At 41.0% G+C, this 20,421-nt stretch overlaps 2 protein-coding genes across 4 annotated transcripts in view; both read left to right on the top strand.

Annotated features, from left to right (window-relative positions):
• Nucleotides 1-20,421, top strand: part of LOC137352710 (carcinoembryonic antigen-related cell adhesion molecule 5-like) — a 721,824-nt gene that overhangs the window by 124,226 nt on the left and 577,177 nt on the right. The window lies entirely within an intron of this gene.
• LOC137352711 (carcinoembryonic antigen-related cell adhesion molecule 5-like) overlaps nt 1-20,421 on the top strand; it is a 195,640-nt gene that overhangs the window by 32,648 nt on the left and 142,571 nt on the right. Inside the window, exons 7-8 of one of the 2 annotated variants that reach the window (XM_068018448.1) lie at nt 1,012-1,287; nt 1,479-1,742. In XM_068018448.1, coding sequence (XP_067874549.1) covers nt 1,012-1,287; nt 1,479-1,742 — 540 coding nt within the window. Of the gene's footprint in view, nt 1-1,008; nt 1,288-1,478; nt 1,743-20,421 lie in introns of both variants that reach the window. The other variant, XM_068018447.1, reaches the window with a different exon arrangement.

The following is a 20,421-nucleotide window of genomic DNA, read 5'->3' as shown; positions in this document are numbered from 1 at the left end:
CCACAGTGCTGTTAGGAAGGGAATTCCAGTGAAGGAACGGTGATATTGTTCCAAGTCAGGATGGTGTGTGACATGGAGGGGAACTTGCAGGTGGTGGTGTTCCCATGCATCTGCTGCCCTTGTCCTTCTAGTTGGTAGAGGTCGCGGGTTTGGAAGGTGCTGTCGAAGGAGCCTGGGTGAGTTGCTGCAGTGCATCTTGTAGATGGTACACACTGCTGCCACTGTGCGTCGGTGGTGGAGGGAGTGAATGTTTGTGGATGGGGTGCCAATCAAGCGGGCTGCTTTGTCCTGGATGGTGTCAAGCTTCTTGAGTGTTGTTGGAGCTGCACCCATCCAGGCAAATGGAGAGTATTCCATCACACTCCTGACTTGTGCCTTGCAGATGGTGGACAGGCTTTGGGGAGTCAGGAGGTGAGTTACTCACCACAGAATTCCTAGCCTCTGACCTGCTCTTGTAGCCACAGTATTTATATGGCTACTCCAGTTCAGTATCTGGTCGTGTTCTTACCCAGTGATGATTCTGGATTAATTGATTCAATGATGTTAGGAATGGGATACAATATCAGATAGGATTCAACAAGCAATTTCTCTGCCCCTTTCTGTGCAGTGCACAGTGACATGTGAGGCATTTGAGATTCAGATTGTAATTTTACAGGGTTTTACCAACAATTCTTTAACTGCTCCCCTGCTATTTCTTTCTTTCTTCATGTTTAATTGCGTTGTGTAACCAGTGCCGTCCCTGTGACCTTGCACACTTATTTATGAAGTATACTCTAATAAAGAAGAGTTATCTCAATGGGTCTGTTATTTTAGTTAAGGGGAAGATGTGTTCATCATTCATCTCCTTCTTGTTCCATATATCGATTTGCTCATTGTGCAACATGCTTCAACAAGGAACAGGAAAGACATTGTTGTTTCAACTTGTAATTTTACCTCTCACGAGGTAAATTCAGTCCCAGATAAAGTGTGAAATAAACATGAATAAACCTGCAACTTTTGTTTTTCCAGAAGGCATTTCCAAACCAAAAATTACTGCCAACAATTCACATCCGATTGAACACAACGACACGGTGACTCTGAGTTGTGATGTATCTGGCCATTTACATTCTCTGATTTGGAGGAAGAACCAGTATGTGCTCTCGGATAGTGGAAACATGAAACTCTCAGAGGGAAACAAGACATTAACAATCAGTGCAGTGGACAGATCTGATACAGGGAACTACACATGTAAAGCAGAGAGTCCTATCATTAACAAAGAAAGTGATTTGTTTCAACTCATTATTTACTGTAAGTACCGAAGAGCCTTTTAACAGAACTGTATATGACTATTTTTAATATGCCGGGGGGTATGATCTAATCTGTACCCCAGAAAATTCAGAAATTCAATCGGGTAGTAACATTTTGAAATCTTTGGTTGTCTCAGTACCTTGCTTCTACCTACAGTTATATTGATTAGACAATATGTTAATGTTTCACAGACGGACCAGATGAACCCCAGATATTAATGAACCCAAAGACGCGAATCTTTTCCTACGGATCTAACGTTACACTCACCTGCTCAGTGGACTCATTCCCAACTTCAGAATTTAGATGGTATCTCAATGGAGTTTCACTGTCACAGAGCAAAAACCAGTTGATCATCAGTAACGTTAGACAGAATAACACCGGTAATTATACATGTGAGACCTATAACAAGGAAACAAACCTCAGCAAACAAAAAACAATACCAATTTTTCTGTCAGGTGAGTAGCTACTTTTGGAACATTTGTGTCCATCAAAATTGAAAAATATGAGCACATTCACGTTGTCGGAATATAGGAGCAGGAGTAGGCCATTCAGCCCATCAAGCCTGCTCCGCCATTCTATACGATCACGACGAATCCGCTCCAATGCCTTTTTCCCCACACTATCATCATAGCCCTTTATATCACTGATATTTAAAATCTGTCAATCTCTGCTTTAAACATACTCAATGACTGAACTTCCACAGCCCTTTGGGGGAGAGAAAAGAAAACTTTTTGGTATATTGGGATATAGTTATTGGAGCCCGGCTAATGCAATACTCTGCTATTGACCCTGCTCCCAGTCCCCAGGAAGGTGTCAAAAACCCATTTGGTCTGCAGCTGTAGTATTTATGACTCTGTTCAGATGTCCCGTCTCGAGTTGGAGGCAGTTTGATCAAACTTGCTGCTCTGTCAGAGCTTCGGGATATAATATATGTGCTTTCAAGGAATCGTAATACTGTTGTAATTAAATTTTCTGATTGAAGGAAAAGGACTATCAGATGGTGTGTATAATGGGTGATCCATCAGCCTGCGTTAGCCCCCCAGCATGAATCTAAATCTACCCTTTGTAAGAGTGAGTTGTATAGTGAGGGAGGGAAGCTTTGTAAGAGTGAGTTGTATAGTGATGGAGTGAAGCTTTGTAAGAGAGAGTTGTATAGTGATCGAGTGAAGCTTTGTAAGAGTGAGTTGCATAGTGAGGGAGTAAAGCTTTGTAAGAGAGAGTTGTATAGTGAGGGAGTGAAGCTTTGTAAGAGTGAGTTGTATAGTGAGGGAGTGAAGCTTTGCAAGAGTGAGTTGTATAGTGAGAGAGAGAAGCATTGTAAGAGTGAGTTGCATAGCAATGGAGTGAAGCTTTGTAAGAGTGAGTTGTATAGTGAGGGAGTGAAGCTTTGTATGAATCAGTTGTACAGTGTTGGAATGAAGCTTTGTAAGAGTGAGTTGTATAGTGAGGGAGTGAAGCTTTGTAAGAGAGAGTTGTATAGTGAGGGAGTGAAGCTTTGTAAGAGAGAGTTGGATAGTGAGGGAGTGAAGCTTTGTAAGAGTGAGTTGTATAGTGAGGGAGTGAAGCTTTGTAAGAGTGAGTTGTATAGTGAGGGAGTGAGCATAGTGATGGAGTGAAGCTTTGTACGAGTGAGTTGTATAGTGAGAGAGAGAAGCATTGTAAGAGTGAGTTGTATAGTGAGGGAGTGAAGCTTTGTTTGAATGAGTTGTACAGTGTTGGAATGAAGCTTTGGAAGAATGAGTTCGATAATGAGAGAGTGAAGCTTTGGAAGAGTCAGTTGTTTAGTGAGAGAATGAAGCTTTGGAAGAGTGAGTTGCATAGTGATGGAGTGAAGCATTGTCAGAGTGAGTTGTCTCGTGATGGAGGGAAGTTTTGAAAGAGTGAGTTGTATAGTGAGAAAGTGAAACTTTGTAAGAGTGAGTTGTATAGTGAGGGAGTGAGTCGTATAGTGAGGGAGTGAAGCTTTGTAAGAGTGAGTTGTGACGTGAGAGAATGAAGCTTTGGAAGAGTGAGTTGTATAGTGAGGGAGTGAAGCTTTGCAAGAGTGAGTTGCATAGTGATGGAGTGAAACTTTGAAAGAGTGAGTTGGATAGTGAGAGAATGAAGCTTTGTAAGAGTGAGTTGTATAGTGAGAGAATGAAGCTTTGTAAGAGTGAGTTGTATAGTGAGAGAATGAAGCTTTGTAAGAGTGAGTTGTATTGTGAGAGAATGAAGCTTTGTAAGAGTGAGTTGCATAGTGAGAGAGTGAGTTGTATCGTGAGAGAGTGAAGCTTTGTAAGAGTGAGTTGTATAGTGAGAGAGTGAAGCTTTGTAAGAGTGAGTTGCATAGTGAGAGAATGAAGCTTTGCAAGAGTGAGTTGCATAGTGAGAGAGTGTGTCGTATAGTGAGGGAGTGATGCTTTGTAAGAGTGAGTTGCATAGTGATGCAGTGAAGCTTTGTAAGAGTGAGTTGTATAGTGATGGAGTGAAACTTTGTAAGAGTGAGTTGCATAGTGAGAGAGTGAAGCTTTGTAAGAGTGAGTTGTTTAGTGAGAGAGTGAAGCTTTGTAAGAGTGAGTTGCATAGTGAGAGAATGAAGCTTTGCAAGAGTGATTGCATAGTGAGAGAGTGAGTCGAAAAGTGAGGGAGTGATGCTTTGCAAGAGTGAGTTGCATAGTGATGGAGTGAAGCTTTGTAAGAGTGAGTTGCATAGTGATGGAGTGAAGCTTTGTAAGAGTGAGTTGCATAGTGATGGAGTGAAGCTTTGTAAGAGTGAGTTGCATAGTGATGGAGTGAAGCTTTGAAAGAGTGAGTTGCATAGTGATGGAGTGAAGCTTTGAAAGAGTGAGTTGCATAGTGATGGAGTGAAGCTTTGTAAGAGTGAGTTGCATAGTGATGGAGTGAAGCTTTGTAAGAGTGAGTTGCATAGTGATGGAGTGAAGCTTTGTAAGAGTGAGTTGTATAGTGAGAGAGTGAAGCTTTGTAAGAGTGAGTTGTATAGTGAGAGAATGAAGCTTTGTAAGAGTGAGTTGTACAGTGAGGGAGTGAAGCTTTGTAAGAGTGAGTTGTATAGTGAGAGAGTGAAGCTTTGTCAGAGTGAGTTGCATAGTGATGGAGTGAAGCTTTGTAAGAGTGAGTTGTATAGTGAGAGAGTGAAGCTTTGTCAGAGTGAGTTGCATAGTGATGGAGTGAAGCTTTGTAAGAGTGAGTTGCATAGTGATGGAGTGAAGCTTTGTAAGAGTGAGTTGTATAGTGAAAGAGTGAAGCTTTGGAAGAGTCATTTGTTTAGTGAGAGAATGAAGCTTTGTAAGAGTGAGTTGCATAGTGAGGGAGTGAAGCATTGTAAGAGTGAGTTGTGTAGTGAGAGAGTGAAGCTTTGCAAGAGTGAGTTGTATAGTGAGAGAGTGAAGCTTTGTAAGAGTGAGTTGCATAGTGAGAGAGTGAAGCTTTGTAAGAGAGAGTTGTAACGTGAGAGAGTGAAGCTTTGTAAGAGTGAGTTGTATAATGAGAGAGTAAAGTTTTGTAAGAGTGAGTTGTATAGTGAGAGAGTGAAGCTTTGTAAGAGTGAGTTGTATAGTGAGAGAGTGAAGCTTTGGAAGAGTCAGTTGTTTAGTGAGAGAATGAAGCTTTGTAAGAGTCAGTTGCATAGTGAGGGAGTGAAGCATTGTAAGAGTGAGTTGTAACGTGAGAGAGTGAAGCTTTGTAAGAGTGAGTTGTATAATGAGAGAGTAAAGTTTTGTAAGAGTGAGTTGTATAGTGAGGGAGTGAAGCTTTGTAAGAGTGAGTTGCATAATGAGAGAGTGAAGTTTTGTAAGAGTGAGTTGTATAGTGAGGGAGTGAAGCTTTGTAAGAGCTGAGTTGTAACGTGAGAGAGTGAAGTTTTGTAAGAGAGAGTTGTAACGTGAGAGAGTGAAGCTTTGTAAGAGTGAGTTGTCCAATGAGAGAGTGATGCTTTCTAAGAGTCAGTTGTTTAGTGAGGGAGTGAAACTTTGTAAGAGTGAGTTGTATAGTGAGGGAGTGAAGCTTTGGAAGAGTGAGTTGTATAGTGAGGGAGTGAAGTTTGTAAGAGTGAGTTGTATAGTGAGGGAGTGAAGTTTGTAAGAGTGAGTTGTATAGTGAGGGAATGAAGCTTTGTAAGAGTGAGTTGTATAGTGAGGGAATGAAGCTTTGTAAGAGTGAGTTGTAACGTGAGAGAGTGAAGCTTTGTAAGAGTGAGTTGTAACGTGAGAGAGTGCAGCTTTGTGAGAGTGAGTTGTAACGTGAGAGAGTGAAGCTTTGTAAGAGTGAGTTGTATAGTGAGGGAGTGAAGCTTTGTAAGAGTGAGTTGTATAGTGAGGGAATGAAGCTTTGTAAGAGTGAGTTGCATAGTGAGGGAGTGAAGCTTTGTAAGAGTGAGTTGTATAGTGAGGGAATGAAGCTTTGTAAGAGTGAGTTGTAACGTGAGAGTGAAGCTTTGTAACAGTGAGTTGTAACGTGAGAGAGTGAAGCTTTGTAAGAGTGAGTTGTCACGTGAAGGAGTGAAGCTTTGTAAGAGTGAGTTGCATAGTGAGGGAATGAAGCTTTGTCAGAGTGAGTTGCACAGTGAGGGAGTGAAGCTTTGTAAGAGTGAGTTGTACAGTGAGGGAGTGAAGCTTTGTAAGAGTGAGTTGTATAGTGAGAGTAAAGCTTTGTAAGAGTGAGTTGTATAGTGAGGGAGTGAAGCTTTGGAAGAGTGAGTTGTAACGTGAGAGAGTGAAGCTTTGTAAGAGTGAGTTGTAACGTGAGAGAGTGAAGCTTTGTAAGAGTGAGTTGTATAATGAGAGAGTAAAGTTTTGTAAGAGTGAGTTGTATAGTGAGGGAGTGAAGCTTTGTAAGAGTGAGTTGTATAATGAGAGAGTGAAGTTTTGTAAGAGTGAGTTGTATAGTGAGGGAGTGAAGCTTTGTAAGAGCTGAGTTGTAACGTGAGAGAGTGAAGTTTTGTAAGAGAGAGTTGTATAGTGAGGGAGTGAAGCTTTGTAAGAGTGAGTTGCATAGTGAGAGAGTGAAGCTTTGTAAGAGTGAGTTGTTTAGTGAGGGAGTGAAGCTTTGTAAGAGTGAGTTGCATAGTGAGAGAATGAAGCTTTGCAAGAGTGATTGCATAGTGAGAGAGTGAGTCGAAAAGTGAGGGAGTGATGCTTTGCAAGAGTGAGTTGCATAGTGATGGAGTGAAGCTTTGTAAGAGTGAGTTGCATAGTGATGGAGTGAAGCTTTGTAAGAGTGAGTTGCATAGTGATGGAGTGAAGCTTTGTAAGAGTGAGTTGCATAGTGATGGAGTGAAGCTTTGAAAGAGTGAGTTGCATAGTGATGGAGTGAAGCTTTGAAAGAGTGAGTTGCATAGTGATGGAGTGAAGCTTTGTAAGAGTGAGTTGCATAGTGATGGAGTGAAGCTTTGTAAGAGTGAGTTGCATAGTGATGGAGTGAAGCTTTGTAAGAGTGAGTTGTATAGTGAGAGAGTGAAGCTTTGTAAGAGTGAGTTGTATAGTGAGAGAATGAAGCTTTGTAAGAGTGAGTTGTACAGTGAGGGAGTGAAGCTTTGTAAGAGTGAGTTGTATAGTGAGAGAGTGAAGCTTTGTCAGAGTGAGTTGCATAGTGATGGAGTGAAGCTTTGCAAGAGTGAGTTGCATAGTGATGGAGTGAAGCTTTGTAAGAGTGAGTTGCATAGTGATGGAGTGAAGCTTTGTAAGAGTGAGTTGTATAGTGAAAGAGTGAAGCTTTGGAAGAGTCATTTGTTTAGTGAGAGAATGAAGCTTTGTAAGAGTGAGTTGCATAGTGAGGGAGTGAAGCATTGTAAGAGTGAGTTGTGTAGTGAGAGAGTGAAGCTTTGCAAGAGTGAGTTGTATAGTGAGAGAGTGAAGCTTTGTAAGAGTGAGTTGCATAGTGAGAGAGTGAAGCTTTGTAAGAGAGAGTTGTAACGTGAGAGAGTGAAGCTTTGTAAGAGTGAGTTGTATAATGAGAGAGTAAAGTTTTGTAAGAGTGAGTTGTATAGTGAGAGAGTGAAGCTTTGTAAGAGTGAGTTGTATAGTGAGAGAGTGAAGCTTTGGAAGAGTCAGTTGTTTAGTGAGAGAATGAAGCTTTGTAAGAGTCAGTTGCATAGTGAGGGAGTGAAGCATTGTAAGAGTGAGTTGTAACATGAGAGAGTGAAGCTTTGTAAGAGTGAGTTGTATAATGAGAGAGTAAAGTTTTGTAAGAGTGAGTTGGATAGTGAGGGAGTGAAGCTTTGTAAGAGTGAGTTGCAGAATGAGAGAGTGAAGTTTTGTAAGAGTGAGTTGTATAGTGAGGGAGTGAAGCTTTGTAAGAGCTGAGTTGTTACGTGAGAGAGTGAAGTTTTGTAAGAGAGAGTTGTAACGTGAGAGAGTGAAGCTTTGTAAGAGTGAGTTGTATAGTGAGAGAATGAAGCTTTGTAAGAGTGAGTTGTATTGTGAGAGAATGAAGCTTTGTAAGAGTGAGTTGCATAGTGAGAGAGTGAGTTGTATCGTGAGAGAGTGAAGCTTTGTAAGAGTGAGTTGTATAGTGAGAGAGTGAAGCTTTGTAAGAGTGAGTTGCATAGTGAGAGAATGAAGCTTTGCAAGAGTGAGTTGCATAGTGAGAGAGTGTGTCGTATAGTGAGGGAGTGATGCTTTGTAAGAGTGAGTTGCATAGTGATGCAGTGAAGCTTTGTAAGAGTGAGTTGTATAGTGATGGAGTGAAACTTTGTAAGAGTGAGTTGCATAGTGAGAGAGTGAAGCTTTGTAAGAGTGAGTTGTTTAGTGAGAGAGTGAAGCTTTGTAAGAGTGAGTTGCATAGTGAGAGAATGAAGCTTTGCAAGAGTGATTGCATAGTGAGAGAGTGAGTCGAAAAGTGAGGGAGTGATGCTTTGCAAGAGTGAGTTGCATAGTGATGGAGTGAAGCTTTGTAAGAGTGAGTTGCATAGTGATGGAGTGAAGCTTTGTAAGAGTGAGTTGCATAGTGATGGAGTGAAGCTTTGTAAGAGTGAGTTGCATAGTGATGGAGTGAAGCTTTGAAAGAGTGAGTTGCATAGTGATGGAGTGAAGCTTTGAAAGAGTGAGTTGCATAGTGATGGAGTGAAGCTTTGTAAGAGTGAGTTGCATAGTGATGGAGTGAAGCTTTGTAAGAGTGAGTTGCATAGTGATGGAGTGAAGCTTTGTAAGAGTGAGTTGTATAGTGAGAGAGTGAAGCTTTGTAAGAGTGAGTTGTATAGTGAGAGAATGAAGCTTTGTAAGAGTGAGTTGTACAGTGAGGGAGTGAAGCTTTGTAAGAGTGAGTTGTATAGTGAGAGAGTGAAGCTTTGTCAGAGTGAGTTGCATAGTGATGGAGTGAAGCTTTGTAAGAGTGAGTTGTATAGTGAGAGAGTGAAGCTTTGTCAGAGTGAGTTGCATAGTGATGGAGTGAAGCTTTGTAAGAGTGAGTTGCATAGTGATGGAGTGAAGCTTTGTAAGAGTGAGTTGTATAGTGAAAGAGTGAAGCTTTGGAAGAGTCATTTGTTTAGTGAGAGAATGAAGCTTTGTAAGAGTGAGTTGCATAGTGAGGGAGTGAAGCATTGTAAGAGTGAGTTGTGTAGTGAGAGAGTGAAGCTTTGCAAGAGTGAGTTGTATAGTGAGAGAGTGAAGCTTTGTAAGAGTGAGTTGCATAGTGAGAGAGTGAAGCTTTGTAAGAGAGAGTTGTAACGTGAGAGAGTGAAGCTTTGTAAGAGTGAGTTGTATAATGAGAGAGTAAAGTTTTGTAAGAGTGAGTTGTATAGTGAGAGAGTGAAGCTTTGTAAGAGTGAGTTGTATAGTGAGAGAGTGAAGCTTTGGAAGAGTCAGTTGTTTAGTGAGAGAATGAAGCTTTGTAAGAGTCAGTTGCATAGTGAGGGAGTGAAGCATTGTAAGAGTGAGTTGTAACGTGAGAGAGTGAAGCTTTGTAAGAGTGAGTTGTATAATGAGAGAGTAAAGTTTTGTAAGAGTGAGTTGTATAGTGAGGGAGTGAAGCTTTGTAAGAGTGAGTTGCATAATGAGAGAGTGAAGTTTTGTAAGAGTGAGTTGTATAGTGAGGGAGTGAAGCTTTGTAAGAGCTGAGTTGTAACGTGAGAGAGTGAAGTTTTGTAAGAGAGAGTTGTAACGTGAGAGAGTGAAGCTTTGTAAGAGTGAGTTGTCCAATGAGAGAGTGATGCTTTCTAAGAGTCAGTTGTTTAGTGAGGGAGTGAAACTTTGTAAGAGTGAGTTGTATAGTGAGGGAGTGAAGCTTTGGAAGAGTGAGTTGTATAGTGAGGGAGTGAAGTTTGTAAGAGTGAGTTGTATAGTGAGGGAGTGAAGTTTGTAAGAGTGAGTTGTATAGTGAGGGAATGAAGCTTTGTAAGAGTGAGTTGTATAGTGAGGGAATGAAGCTTTGTAAGAGTGAGTTGTAACGTGAGAGAGTGAAGCTTTGTAAGAGTGAGTTGTAACGTGAGAGAGTGCAGCTTTGTGAGAGTGAGTTGTAACGTGAGAGAGTGAAGCTTTGTAAGAGTGAGTTGTATAGTGAGGGAGTGAAGCTTTGTAAGAGTGAGTTGTATAGTGAGGGAATGAAGCTTTGTAAGAGTGAGTTGCATAGTGAGGGAGTGAAGCTTTGTAAGAGTGAGTTGTATAGTGAGGGAATGAAGCTTTGTAAGAGTGAGTTGTAACGTGAGAGTGAAGCTTTGTAACAGTGAGTTGTAACGTGAGAGAGTGAAGCTTTGTAAGAGTGAGTTGTCCAATGAGAGAGTGATGCTTTCTAAGAGTCAGTTGTTTAGTGAGGGAGTGAAACTTTGTAAGAGTGAGTTGTATAGTGAGGGAGTGAAGTTTGTAAGAGTGAGTTGTATAGTGAGGGAATGAAGCTTTGTAAGAGTGAGTTGTATAGTGAGGGAATGAAGCTTTGTAAGAGTGAGTTGTAACGTGAGAGAGTGAAGCTTTGTAAGAGTGAGTTGTAACGTGAGAGAGTGCAGCTTTGTGAGAGTGAGTTGTAACGTGAGAGAGTGAAGCTTTGTAAGAGTGAGTTGTATAGTGAGGGAGTGAAGCTTTGTAAGAGTGAGTTGTATAGTGAGGGAATGAAGCTTTGTAAGAGTGAGTTGCATAGTGAGGGAGTGAAGCTTTGTAAGAGTGAGTTGTATAGTGAGGGAATGAAGCTTTGTAAGAGTGAGTTGTAACGTGAGAGTGAAGCTTTGTAACAGTGAGTTGTAACGTGAGAGAGTGAAGCTTTGTAAGAGTGAGTTGTCACGTGAAGGAGTGAAGCTTTGTAAGAGTGAGTTGCATAGTGAGGGAATGAAGCTTTGTCAGAGTGAGTTGCACAGTGAGGGAGTGAAGCTTTGTAAGAGTGAGTTGTACAGTGAGGGAGTGAAGCTTTGTAAGAGTGAGTTGTATAGTGAGAGTAAAGCTTTGTAAGAGTGAGTTGTATAGTGAGGGAGTGAAGCTTTGGAAGAGTGAGTTGTAACGTGAGAGAGTGAAGCTTTGTAAGAGTGAGTTGTAACGTGAGAGAGTGAAGCTTTGTAAGAGTGAGTTGTATAATGAGAGAGTAAAGTTTTGTAAGAGTGAGTTGTATAGTGAGGGAGTGAAGCTTTGTAAGAGTGAGTTGTATAATGAGAGAGTGAAGTTTTGTAAGAGTGAGTTGTATAGTGAGGGAGTGAAGCTTTGTAAGAGCTGAGTTGTAACGTGAGAGAGTGAAGTTTTGTAAGAGAGAGTTGTATAGTGAGGGAGTGAAGCTTTGTAAGAGTGAGTTGCATAGTGAGAGAGTGAAGCTTTGTAAGAGTGAGTTGTTTAGTGAGGGAGTGAAGCTTTGTAAGAGTGAGTTGCATAGTGAGAGAATGAAGCTTTGCAAGAGTGATTGCATAGTGAGAGAGTGAGTCGAAAAGTGAGGGAGTGATGCTTTGCAAGAGTGAGTTGCATAGTGATGGAGTGAAGCTTTGTAAGAGTGAGTTGCATAGTGATGGAGTGAAGCTTTGTAAGAGTGAGTTGCATAGTGATGGAGTGAAGCTTTGTAAGAGTGAGTTGCATAGTGATGGAGTGAAGCTTTGAAAGAGTGAGTTGCATAGTGATGGAGTGAAGCTTTGAAAGAGTGAGTTGCATAGTGATGGAGTGAAGCTTTGTAAGAGTGAGTTGCATAGTGATGGAGTGAAGCTTTGTAAGAGTGAGTTGCATAGTGATGGAGTGAAGCTTTGTAAGAGTGAGTTGTATAGTGAGAGAGTGAAGCTTTGTAAGAGTGAGTTGTATAGTGAGAGAATGAAGCTTTGTAAGAGTGAGTTGTACAGTGAGGGAGTGAAGCTTTGTAAGAGTGAGTTGTATAGTGAGAGAGTGAAGCTTTGTCAGAGTGAGTTGCATAGTGATGGAGTGAAGCTTTGCAAGAGTGAGTTGCATAGTGATGGAGTGAAGCTTTGTAAGAGTGAGTTGCATAGTGATGGAGTGAAGCTTTGTAAGAGTGAGTTGTATAGTGAAAGAGTGAAGCTTTGGAAGAGTCATTTGTTTAGTGAGAGAATGAAGCTTTGTAAGAGTGAGTTGCATAGTGAGGGAGTGAAGCATTGTAAGAGTGAGTTGTGTAGTGAGAGAGTGAAGCTTTGCAAGAGTGAGTTGTATAGTGAGAGAGTGAAGCTTTGTAAGAGTGAGTTGCATAGTGAGAGAGTGAAGCTTTGTAAGAGAGAGTTGTAACGTGAGAGAGTGAAGCTTTGTAAGAGTGAGTTGTATAATGAGAGAGTAAAGTTTTGTAAGAGTGAGTTGTATAGTGAGAGAGTGAAGCTTTGTAAGAGTGAGTTGTATAGTGAGAGAGTGAAGCTTTGGAAGAGTCAGTTGTTTAGTGAGAGAATGAAGCTTTGTAAGAGTCAGTTGCATAGTGAGGGAGTGAAGCATTGTAAGAGTGAGTTGTAACATGAGAGAGTGAAGCTTTGTAAGAGTGAGTTGTATAATGAGAGAGTAAAGTTTTGTAAGAGTGAGTTGGATAGTGAGGGAGTGAAGCTTTGTAAGAGTGAGTTGCAGAATGAGAGAGTGAAGTTTTGTAAGAGTGAGTTGTATAGTGAGGGAGTGAAGCTTTGTAAGAGCTGAGTTGTTACGTGAGAGAGTGAAGTTTTGTAAGAGAGAGTTGTAACGTGAGAGAGTGAAGCTTTGTAAGAGTGAGTTGTATAGTGAGAGAATGAAGCTTTGTAAGAGTGAGTTGTATTGTGAGAGAATGAAGCTTTGTAAGAGTGAGTTGCATAGTGAGAGAGTGAGTTGTATCGTGAGAGAGTGAAGCTTTGTAAGAGTGAGTTGTATAGTGAGAGAGTGAAGCTTTGTAAGAGTGAGTTGCATAGTGAGAGAATGAAGCTTTGCAAGAGTGAGTTGCATAGTGAGAGAGTGTGTCGTATAGTGAGGGAGTGATGCTTTGTAAGAGTGAGTTGCATAGTGATGCAGTGAAGCTTTGTAAGAGTGAGTTGTATAGTGATGGAGTGAAACTTTGTAAGAGTGAGTTGCATAGTGAGAGAGTGAAGCTTTGTAAGAGTGAGTTGTTTAGTGAGAGAGTGAAGCTTTGTAAGAGTGAGTTGCATAGTGAGAGAATGAAGCTTTGCAAGAGTGATTGCATAGTGAGAGAGTGAGTCGAAAAGTGAGGGAGTGATGCTTTGCAAGAGTGAGTTGCATAGTGATGGAGTGAAGCTTTGTAAGAGTGAGTTGCATAGTGATGGAGTGAAGCTTTGTAAGAGTGAGTTGCATAGTGATGGAGTGAAGCTTTGTAAGAGTGAGTTGCATAGTGATGGAGTGAAGCTTTGAAAGAGTGAGTTGCATAGTGATGGAGTGAAGCTTTGAAAGAGTGAGTTGCATAGTGATGGAGTGAAGCTTTGTAAGAGTGAGTTGCATAGTGATGGAGTGAAGCTTTGTAAGAGTGAGTTGCATAGTGATGGAGTGAAGCTTTGTAAGAGTGAGTTGTATAGTGAGAGAGTGAAGCTTTGTAAGAGTGAGTTGTATAGTGAGAGAATGAAGCTTTGTAAGAGTGAGTTGTACAGTGAGGGAGTGAAGCTTTGTAAGAGTGAGTTGTATAGTGAGAGAGTGAAGCTTTGTCAGAGTGAGTTGCATAGTGATGGAGTGAAGCTTTGTAAGAGTGAGTTGTATAGTGAGAGAGTGAAGCTTTGTCAGAGTGAGTTGCATAGTGATGGAGTGAAGCTTTGTAAGAGTGAGTTGCATAGTGATGGAGTGAAGCTTTGTAAGAGTGAGTTGTATAGTGAAAGAGTGAAGCTTTGGAAGAGTCATTTGTTTAGTGAGAGAATGAAGCTTTGTAAGAGTGAGTTGCATAGTGAGGGAGTGAAGCATTGTAAGAGTGAGTTGTGTAGTGAGAGAGTGAAGCTTTGCAAGAGTGAGTTGTATAGTGAGAGAGTGAAGCTTTGTAAGAGTGAGTTGCATAGTGAGAGAGTGAAGCTTTGTAAGAGAGAGTTGTAACGTGAGAGAGTGAAGCTTTGTAAGAGTGAGTTGTATAATGAGAGAGTAAAGTTTTGTAAGAGTGAGTTGTATAGTGAGAGAGTGAAGCTTTGTAAGAGTGAGTTGTATAGTGAGAGAGTGAAGCTTTGGAAGAGTCAGTTGTTTAGTGAGAGAATGAAGCTTTGTAAGAGTCAGTTGCATAGTGAGGGAGTGAAGCATTGTAAGAGTGAGTTGTAACGTGAGAGAGTGAAGCTTTGTAAGAGTGAGTTGTATAATGAGAGAGTAAAGTTTTGTAAGAGTGAGTTGTATAGTGAGGGAGTGAAGCTTTGTAAGAGTGAGTTGCATAATGAGAGAGTGAAGTTTTGTAAGAGTGAGTTGTATAGTGAGGGAGTGAAGCTTTGTAAGAGCTGAGTTGTAACGTGAGAGAGTGAAGTTTTGTAAGAGAGAGTTGTAACGTGAGAGAGTGAAGCTTTGTAAGAGTGAGTTGTCCAATGAGAGAGTGATGCTTTCTAAGAGTCAGTTGTTTAGTGAGGGAGTGAAACTTTGTAAGAGTGAGTTGTATAGTGAGGGAGTGAAGCTTTGGAAGAGTGAGTTGTATAGTGAGGGAGTGAAGTTTGTAAGAGTGAGTTGTATAGTGAGGGAGTGAAGTTTGTAAGAGTGAGTTGTATAGTGAGGGAATGAAGCTTTGTAAGAGTGAGTTGTATAGTGAGGGAATGAAGCTTTGTAAGAGTGAGTTGTAACGTGAGAGAGTGAAGCTTTGTAAGAGTGAGTTGTAACGTGAGAGAGTGCAGCTTTGTGAGAGTGAGTTGTAACGTGAGAGAGTGAAGCTTTGTAAGAGTGAGTTGTATAGTGAGGGAGTGAAGCTTTGTAAGAGTGAGTTGTATAGTGAGGGAATGAAGCTTTGTAAGAGTGAGTTGCATAGTGAGGGAGTGAAGCTTTGTAAGAGTGAGTTGTATAGTGAGGGAATGAAGCTTTGTAAGAGTGAGTTGTAACGTGAGAGTGAAGCTTTGTAACAGTGAGTTGTAACGTGAGAGAGTGAAGCTTTGTAAGAGTGAGTTGTCACGTGAAGGAGTGAAGCTTTGTAAGAGTGAGTTGCATAGTGAGGGAATGAAGCTTTGTCAGAGTGAGTTGCACAGTGAGGGAGTGAAGCTTTGTAAGAGTGAGTTGTACAGTGAGGGAGTGAAGCTTTGTAAGAGTGAGTTGTATAGTGAGAGTAAAGCTTTGTAAGAGTGAGTTGTATAGTGAGGGAGTGAAGCTTTGGAAGAGTGAGTTGTAACGTGAGAGAGTGAAGCTTTGTAAGAGTGAGTTGTAACGTGAGAGAGTGAAGCTTTGTAAGAGTGAGTTGTATAATGAGAGAGTAAAGTTTTGTAAGAGTGAGTTGTATAGTGAGGGAGTGAAGCTTTGTAAGAGTGAGTTGTATAATGAGAGAGTGAAGTTTTGTAAGAGTGAGTTGTATAGTGAGGGAGTGAAGCTTTGTAAGAGCTGAGTTGTAACGTGAGAGAGTGAAGTTTTGTAAGAGAGAGTTGTATAGTGAGGGAGTGAAGCTTTGTAAGAGTGAGTTGCATAGTGAGAGAGTGAAGCTTTGTAAGAGTGAGTTGTTTAGTGAGGGAGTGAAGCTTTGTAAGAGTGAGTTGCATAGTGAGAGAATGAAGCTTTGCAAGAGTGATTGCATAGTGAGAGAGTGAGTCGAAAAGTGAGGGAGTGATGCTTTGCAAGAGTGAGTTGCATAGTGATGGAGTGAAGCTTTGTAAGAGTGAGTTGCATAGTGATGGAGTGAAGCTTTGTAAGAGTGAGTTGCATAGTGATGGAGTGAAGCTTTGTAAGAGTGAGTTGCATAGTGATGGAGTGAAGCTTTGAAAGAGTGAGTTGCATAGTGATGGAGTGAAGCTTTGAAAGAGTGAGTTGCATAGTGATGGAGTGAAGCTTTGTAAGAGTGAGTTGCATAGTGATGGAGTGAAGCTTTGTAAGAGTGAGTTGCATAGTGATGGAGTGAAGCTTTGTAAGAGTGAGTTGTATAGTGAGAGAGTGAAGCTTTGTAAGAGTGAGTTGTATAGTGAGAGAATGAAGCTTTGTAAGAGTGAGTTGTACAGTGAGGGAGTGAAGCTTTGTAAGAGTGAGTTGTATAGTGAGAGAGTGAAGCTTTGTCAGAGTGAGTTGCATAGTGATGGAGTGAAGCTTTGCAAGAGTGAGTTGCATAGTGATGGAGTGAAGCTTTGTAAGAGTGAGTTGCATAGTGATGGAGTGAAGCTTTGTAAGAGTGAGTTGTATAGTGAAAGAGTGAAGCTTTGGAAGAGTCATTTGTTTAGTGAGAGAATGAAGCTTTGTAAGAGTGAGTTGCATAGTGAGGGAGTGAAGCATTGTAAGAGTGAGTTGTGTAGTGAGAGAGTGAAGCTTTGCAAGAGTGAGTTGTATAGTGAGAGAGTGAAGCTTTGTAAGAGTGAGTTGCATAGTGAGAGAGTGAAGCTTTGTAAGAGAGAGTTGTAACGTGAGAGAGTGAAGCTTTGTAAGAGTGAGTTGTATAATGAGAGAGTAAAGTTTTGTAAGAGTGAGTTGTATAGTGAGAGAGTGAAGCTTTGTAAGAGTGAGTTGTATAGTGAGAGAGTGAAGCTTTGGAAGAGTCAGTTGTTTAGTGAGAGAATGAAGCTTTGTAAGAGTCAGTTGCATAGTGAGGGAGTGAAGCATTGTAAGAGTGAGTTGTAACATGAGAGAGTGAAGCTTTGTAAGAGTGAGTTGTATAATGAGAGAGTAAAGTTTTGTAAGAGTGAGTTGGATAGTGAGGGAGTGAAGCTTTGTAAGAGTGAGTTGCAGAATGAGAGAGTGAAGTTTTGTAAGAGTGAGTTGTATAGTGAGGGAGTGAAGCTTTGTAAGAGCTGAGTTGTTACGTGAGAGAGTGAAGTTTTGTAAGAGAGAGTTGTAACGTGAGAGAGTGAAGCTTTGTAAGAGTGAGTTGTCCAATGAGGGAGTGATGCTTTCTAAGAGTCAGTTGTTTAGTGAGGGAGTGAAACTTTGTAAGAGTGAGTTGTATAGTGAGGGAGTGAAGCTTTGGAAGAGTGAGTTGTATAGTGAGGGAGTGAAGTTTGTAAGAGTGAGTTGTATAGTGAGGGAGTGAAGTTTGTAAGAGTGAGTTGTATAGTGAGGGAATGAAGCTTTGTAAGAGTGAGTTGTATAGTGAGGGAATGAAGCTTTGTAAGAGTGAGTTGTAACGTGAGAGAGTGAAGCTTTGTAAGAGTGAGTTGTAACGTGAGAGAGTGCAGCTTTGTGAGAGTGAGTTGTAACGTGAGAGAGTGAAGCTTTGTAAGAGTGAGTTGTAGAGTGAGGGAGTGAAGCTTTGTAAGAGTGAGTTGTATAGTGAGGGAATGAAGCTTTGTAAGAGTGAGTTGCATAGTGAGGGAGTGAAGCTTTGTAAGAGTGAGTTGTATAGTGAGGGAATGAAGCTTTGTAAGAGTGAGTTGTAACGTGAGAGTGAAGCTTTGTAACAGTGAGTTGTAACGTGAGAGAGTGAAGCTTTGTAAGAGTGAGTTGTCACGTGAAGGAGTGAAGCTTTGTAAGAGTGAGTTGCATAGTGAGGGAATGAAGCTTTGTCAGAGTGAGTTGCACAGTGAGGGAGTGAAGCTTTGTAAGAGTGAGTTGTACAGTGAGGGAGTGAAGCTTTGTAAGAGTGAGTTGTATAGTGAGAGTAAAGCTTTGTAAGAGTGAGTTGTATAGTGAGGGAGTGAAGCTTTGGAAGAGTGAGTTGTAACGTGAGAGAGTGAAGCTTTGTAAGAGTGAGTTGTAACGTGAGAGAGTGAAGCTTTGTAAGAGTGAGTTGTATAATGAGAGAGTAAAGTTTTGTCAGAGTGAGTTGTATAGTGAGGGAGTGAAGCTTTGTAAGAGTGAGTTGTATAATGAGAGAGTGAAGTTTTGTAAGAGTGAGTTGTATAGTGAGGGAGTGAAGCTTTGTAAGAGTGAGTTGTCCAATGAGAGAGTGATGCTTTCTAAGAGTCAGTTGTTTAGTGAGGGAGTGAAGCTTTGTAAGAGTGAGTTGTATAGTGAGGGAGTGAAGCTTTGTCAGAGTGAGTTGTATAGTGAGAGAGTGAAGCTTTGTAAGAGTGAGTTGTAACGTGAGAGAGTGAAGCTTTGTAAGAGTGAGTTGTAACGTGAGAGAGTGAAGCTTTGTAAGAGTGAGTTGTAACGTGAGAGAGTGAAGCTTTGTAAGAGTGAGTTGTAACGTGAGAGAGTGAAGCTTTGTAAGAGTGAGTTGTATAGTGAGGGAGTGAAGCTTTGTAAGAGTGAGTTGTATAGTGAGGGAATGAAGCTTTGTAAGAGTGAGTTGTACAGTGAGGGAGTGAAACTTTGTAAGAGTGAGTTTTATAGTGAGGGAATGAAGCTTTGTAAGAGTGAGTTGTAACGTGAGAGAGTGAAGCTTTGTAAGAGTGAGTTGCAACGTGAGAGAGTGAAGCTTTGTAAGAGTGAGTTGTAACGTGAAGGAGTGAAGCTTTGTAAGAGTGAGTTGCATAGTGAGGGAATGAAGCTTTGTCAGAGTGAGTTGCACAGTGAGGGAGTGAAGCTTTGTAAGAGTGAGTTGTACAGTGAGGGAGTGAAGCTTTGTAAGAGTGAGTTGTATAGTGAGAGTAAAGCTTTGTATGAGTGAGTTGTATAGTGAGGGAATGAAGCTTTGTAAGAGTGAGTTGTACAGTGAGGCAGTGAAGCTTTGTAAGAGTGAGTTGTATAGTGAGAGAGTGAAGCTTTGTAAGAGTGAGTTGTATAGTGATGGAGTGAAGCTTTGTAAGAGTGAGTTGTGTAATGGGAGAGTGAAGCTCAGTAAGAGTCAGTTGTTTTGTGAGGGAGTGAAGCTTTGTAAGAGTGAGTTGTACAGTGAGGGAGTGAAGCTTTGCAAGAGTGAGTTGTATAGTGATGGAGTGAAGCTTTGCAAGAGTGAGTTGTGTAATGAGAGAGTGAAGCTTTGTAAGAGTCAGTTGTTTAGTGAGGGAGTGAAGCTTTGTCAGAGTGAGTTGTTTAGTGAGAGAGTGAAGCTTTGTAAGAGTCAGTTGTTTAGTGAGGGAGTGAAGCTTTGTAAGAGTGAGTTGTATAGTGAGGGAGTGAAGCATTGTAAAAGTGAGTTGGATAATGATGGACTGAAGCATTGTAAGAGTGAGTTGTTTTGTGAGAGAATGAAGCTTTGTAAGAGTGAGTTGTATAGTCAGAGAATGAAGCTTTGGAAGAGTGAGTTGCATAGTGCAGGAATGAAGCTTTGTGAGAGTGAGTTGGACAGTGATGGAGTGAAGCTTTGTAAGAGTGAGTTGCATAGTGATGGAGTGAAGCTTTGTAAGAATGAGTTGCATAGTGATGGAGTGAATCTTTGTAAGAGTGAGTTGTATAGTGATGGAGTGAAGTTTTGGAAGAGTGAGTTGTAAAGTGAGAGAGTGAAGTTTTGTAAGAGTGAGTTGTCTAATGAGAGAGTGAAGCTTCGTAAGAGTGAGTTGTTCAGTGAGGGAGTGAAGCTTTGTAAGAGTGAGTTGCAATGTGATAGAGTGAAGTTTTGGAAGAGAGAGTTGTAACGTGAGAGAGTGAAGCTTTGTAAGAGTGAGTTGTCCAATGAGAGAGTGAAGTTTTGTAAGAGTCAGTTGTTTAGTGAGGGGGTGAAGCTTTGTAAGAGTGACTTGTCTTGTGAGAGAGTGAAGCTTTGTGAGAGTGAGTTGTATAGTGAGGGAGTGAAGCTTTGTAAGAGTGAGTTGTATAGTGAGGGAATGAAGCTTTGTAAGAGTGAGTTGTAACGTGAGAGAGTGAAGCTTTGTAAGAGTGAGTTGTAACGTGAGAGAGTGAAGCTTTGTTAGAGTGAGTTGTAACGTGAAGGAGTGAAGCTTTGTAAGAGTGAGTTGTATAGTGAGGGAATGAAGCTTTGTCAGAGTGAGATGCACAGTGAGGGAGTGAAGCTTTGTAAGAGTGAGTTGTACAGTGAGGGAGTGAAGCTTTGTAAGAGTCAGTTGTATAGTGAGAGTAAAGCTTTGTACGAGTGAGTTGTATAGTGAGGGAATGAAGCTTTGTAAGAGTGAGTTGCACAGTGAGGGAGTGAAGCTTTGTAAGAGTCAGTTGTATAGTGAGAGAGTGAAGCTTTGTAAGAGTGAGTTGAATAGTGATGGAGTGAAGCTTTGTAAGAGTGAGTTGTGTAATGAGTGAGTGAAGCTTTGTAAGAGTAAGTTGTTTTGTGAGGGAGTGAAGCTTTGTAAGAGTGAGTTGGACAGTGAGGGAGTGAAGCTTTGTCAGAGTGAGTTGTATAGTGATGGAGTGAAGCTTTGCAAGAGTGAGTTGTGTAATGAGAGAGTGAAGCTTTCTAAGAGTCAGTTGTTTAGTGATGGAGTGAAGCTTTGTAAGAGTGAGTTGCATAGTGATGGAGTGAAGCTTTGTAAGAATGAGTTGCATAGTGATGAAGTGAAGCTTTGTAAGAGTGAGTTGTATAGTAATGGAGTGAAGCTTTGTAGGAGTGAATTGTATAGTGAGAGAGTGAAGCTTTGTAAGAGTGAGTTGTATAGTGATGGAGTGAAGCTTTGTAAGAGTGAGTTGTCTAATGAGAGAGTGAAGTTTTGAAAGAGTGAGTTGTAACGTGAGAGAGTGAAGTTTTGTAAGAGAGAGTTGTAACGTGAGAGAGTGAAGCTTTCTAAGAGTGAGTTGTCTAATGTGAGAGTGAAGCTTTGTAAGAGTGAGTTGTATAATGAGAGAGTGAAGTTTTGTAAGAGTGAGTTGTATAGTGATGGAGTGAAGCTTTGCAAGAGTGAGTTGTGTAATGTGAGAGTGAAGCTTT

The sequence above is a fragment of the Heterodontus francisci genome, chromosome 39, assembly GCF_036365525.1.
Source record: "Heterodontus francisci isolate sHetFra1 chromosome 39, sHetFra1.hap1, whole genome shotgun sequence".
NCBI classification, from domain to species: domain Eukaryota; kingdom Metazoa; phylum Chordata; class Chondrichthyes; order Heterodontiformes; family Heterodontidae; genus Heterodontus; species Heterodontus francisci.
This window is presented reverse-complemented; position numbering and strand designations above follow the sequence as displayed.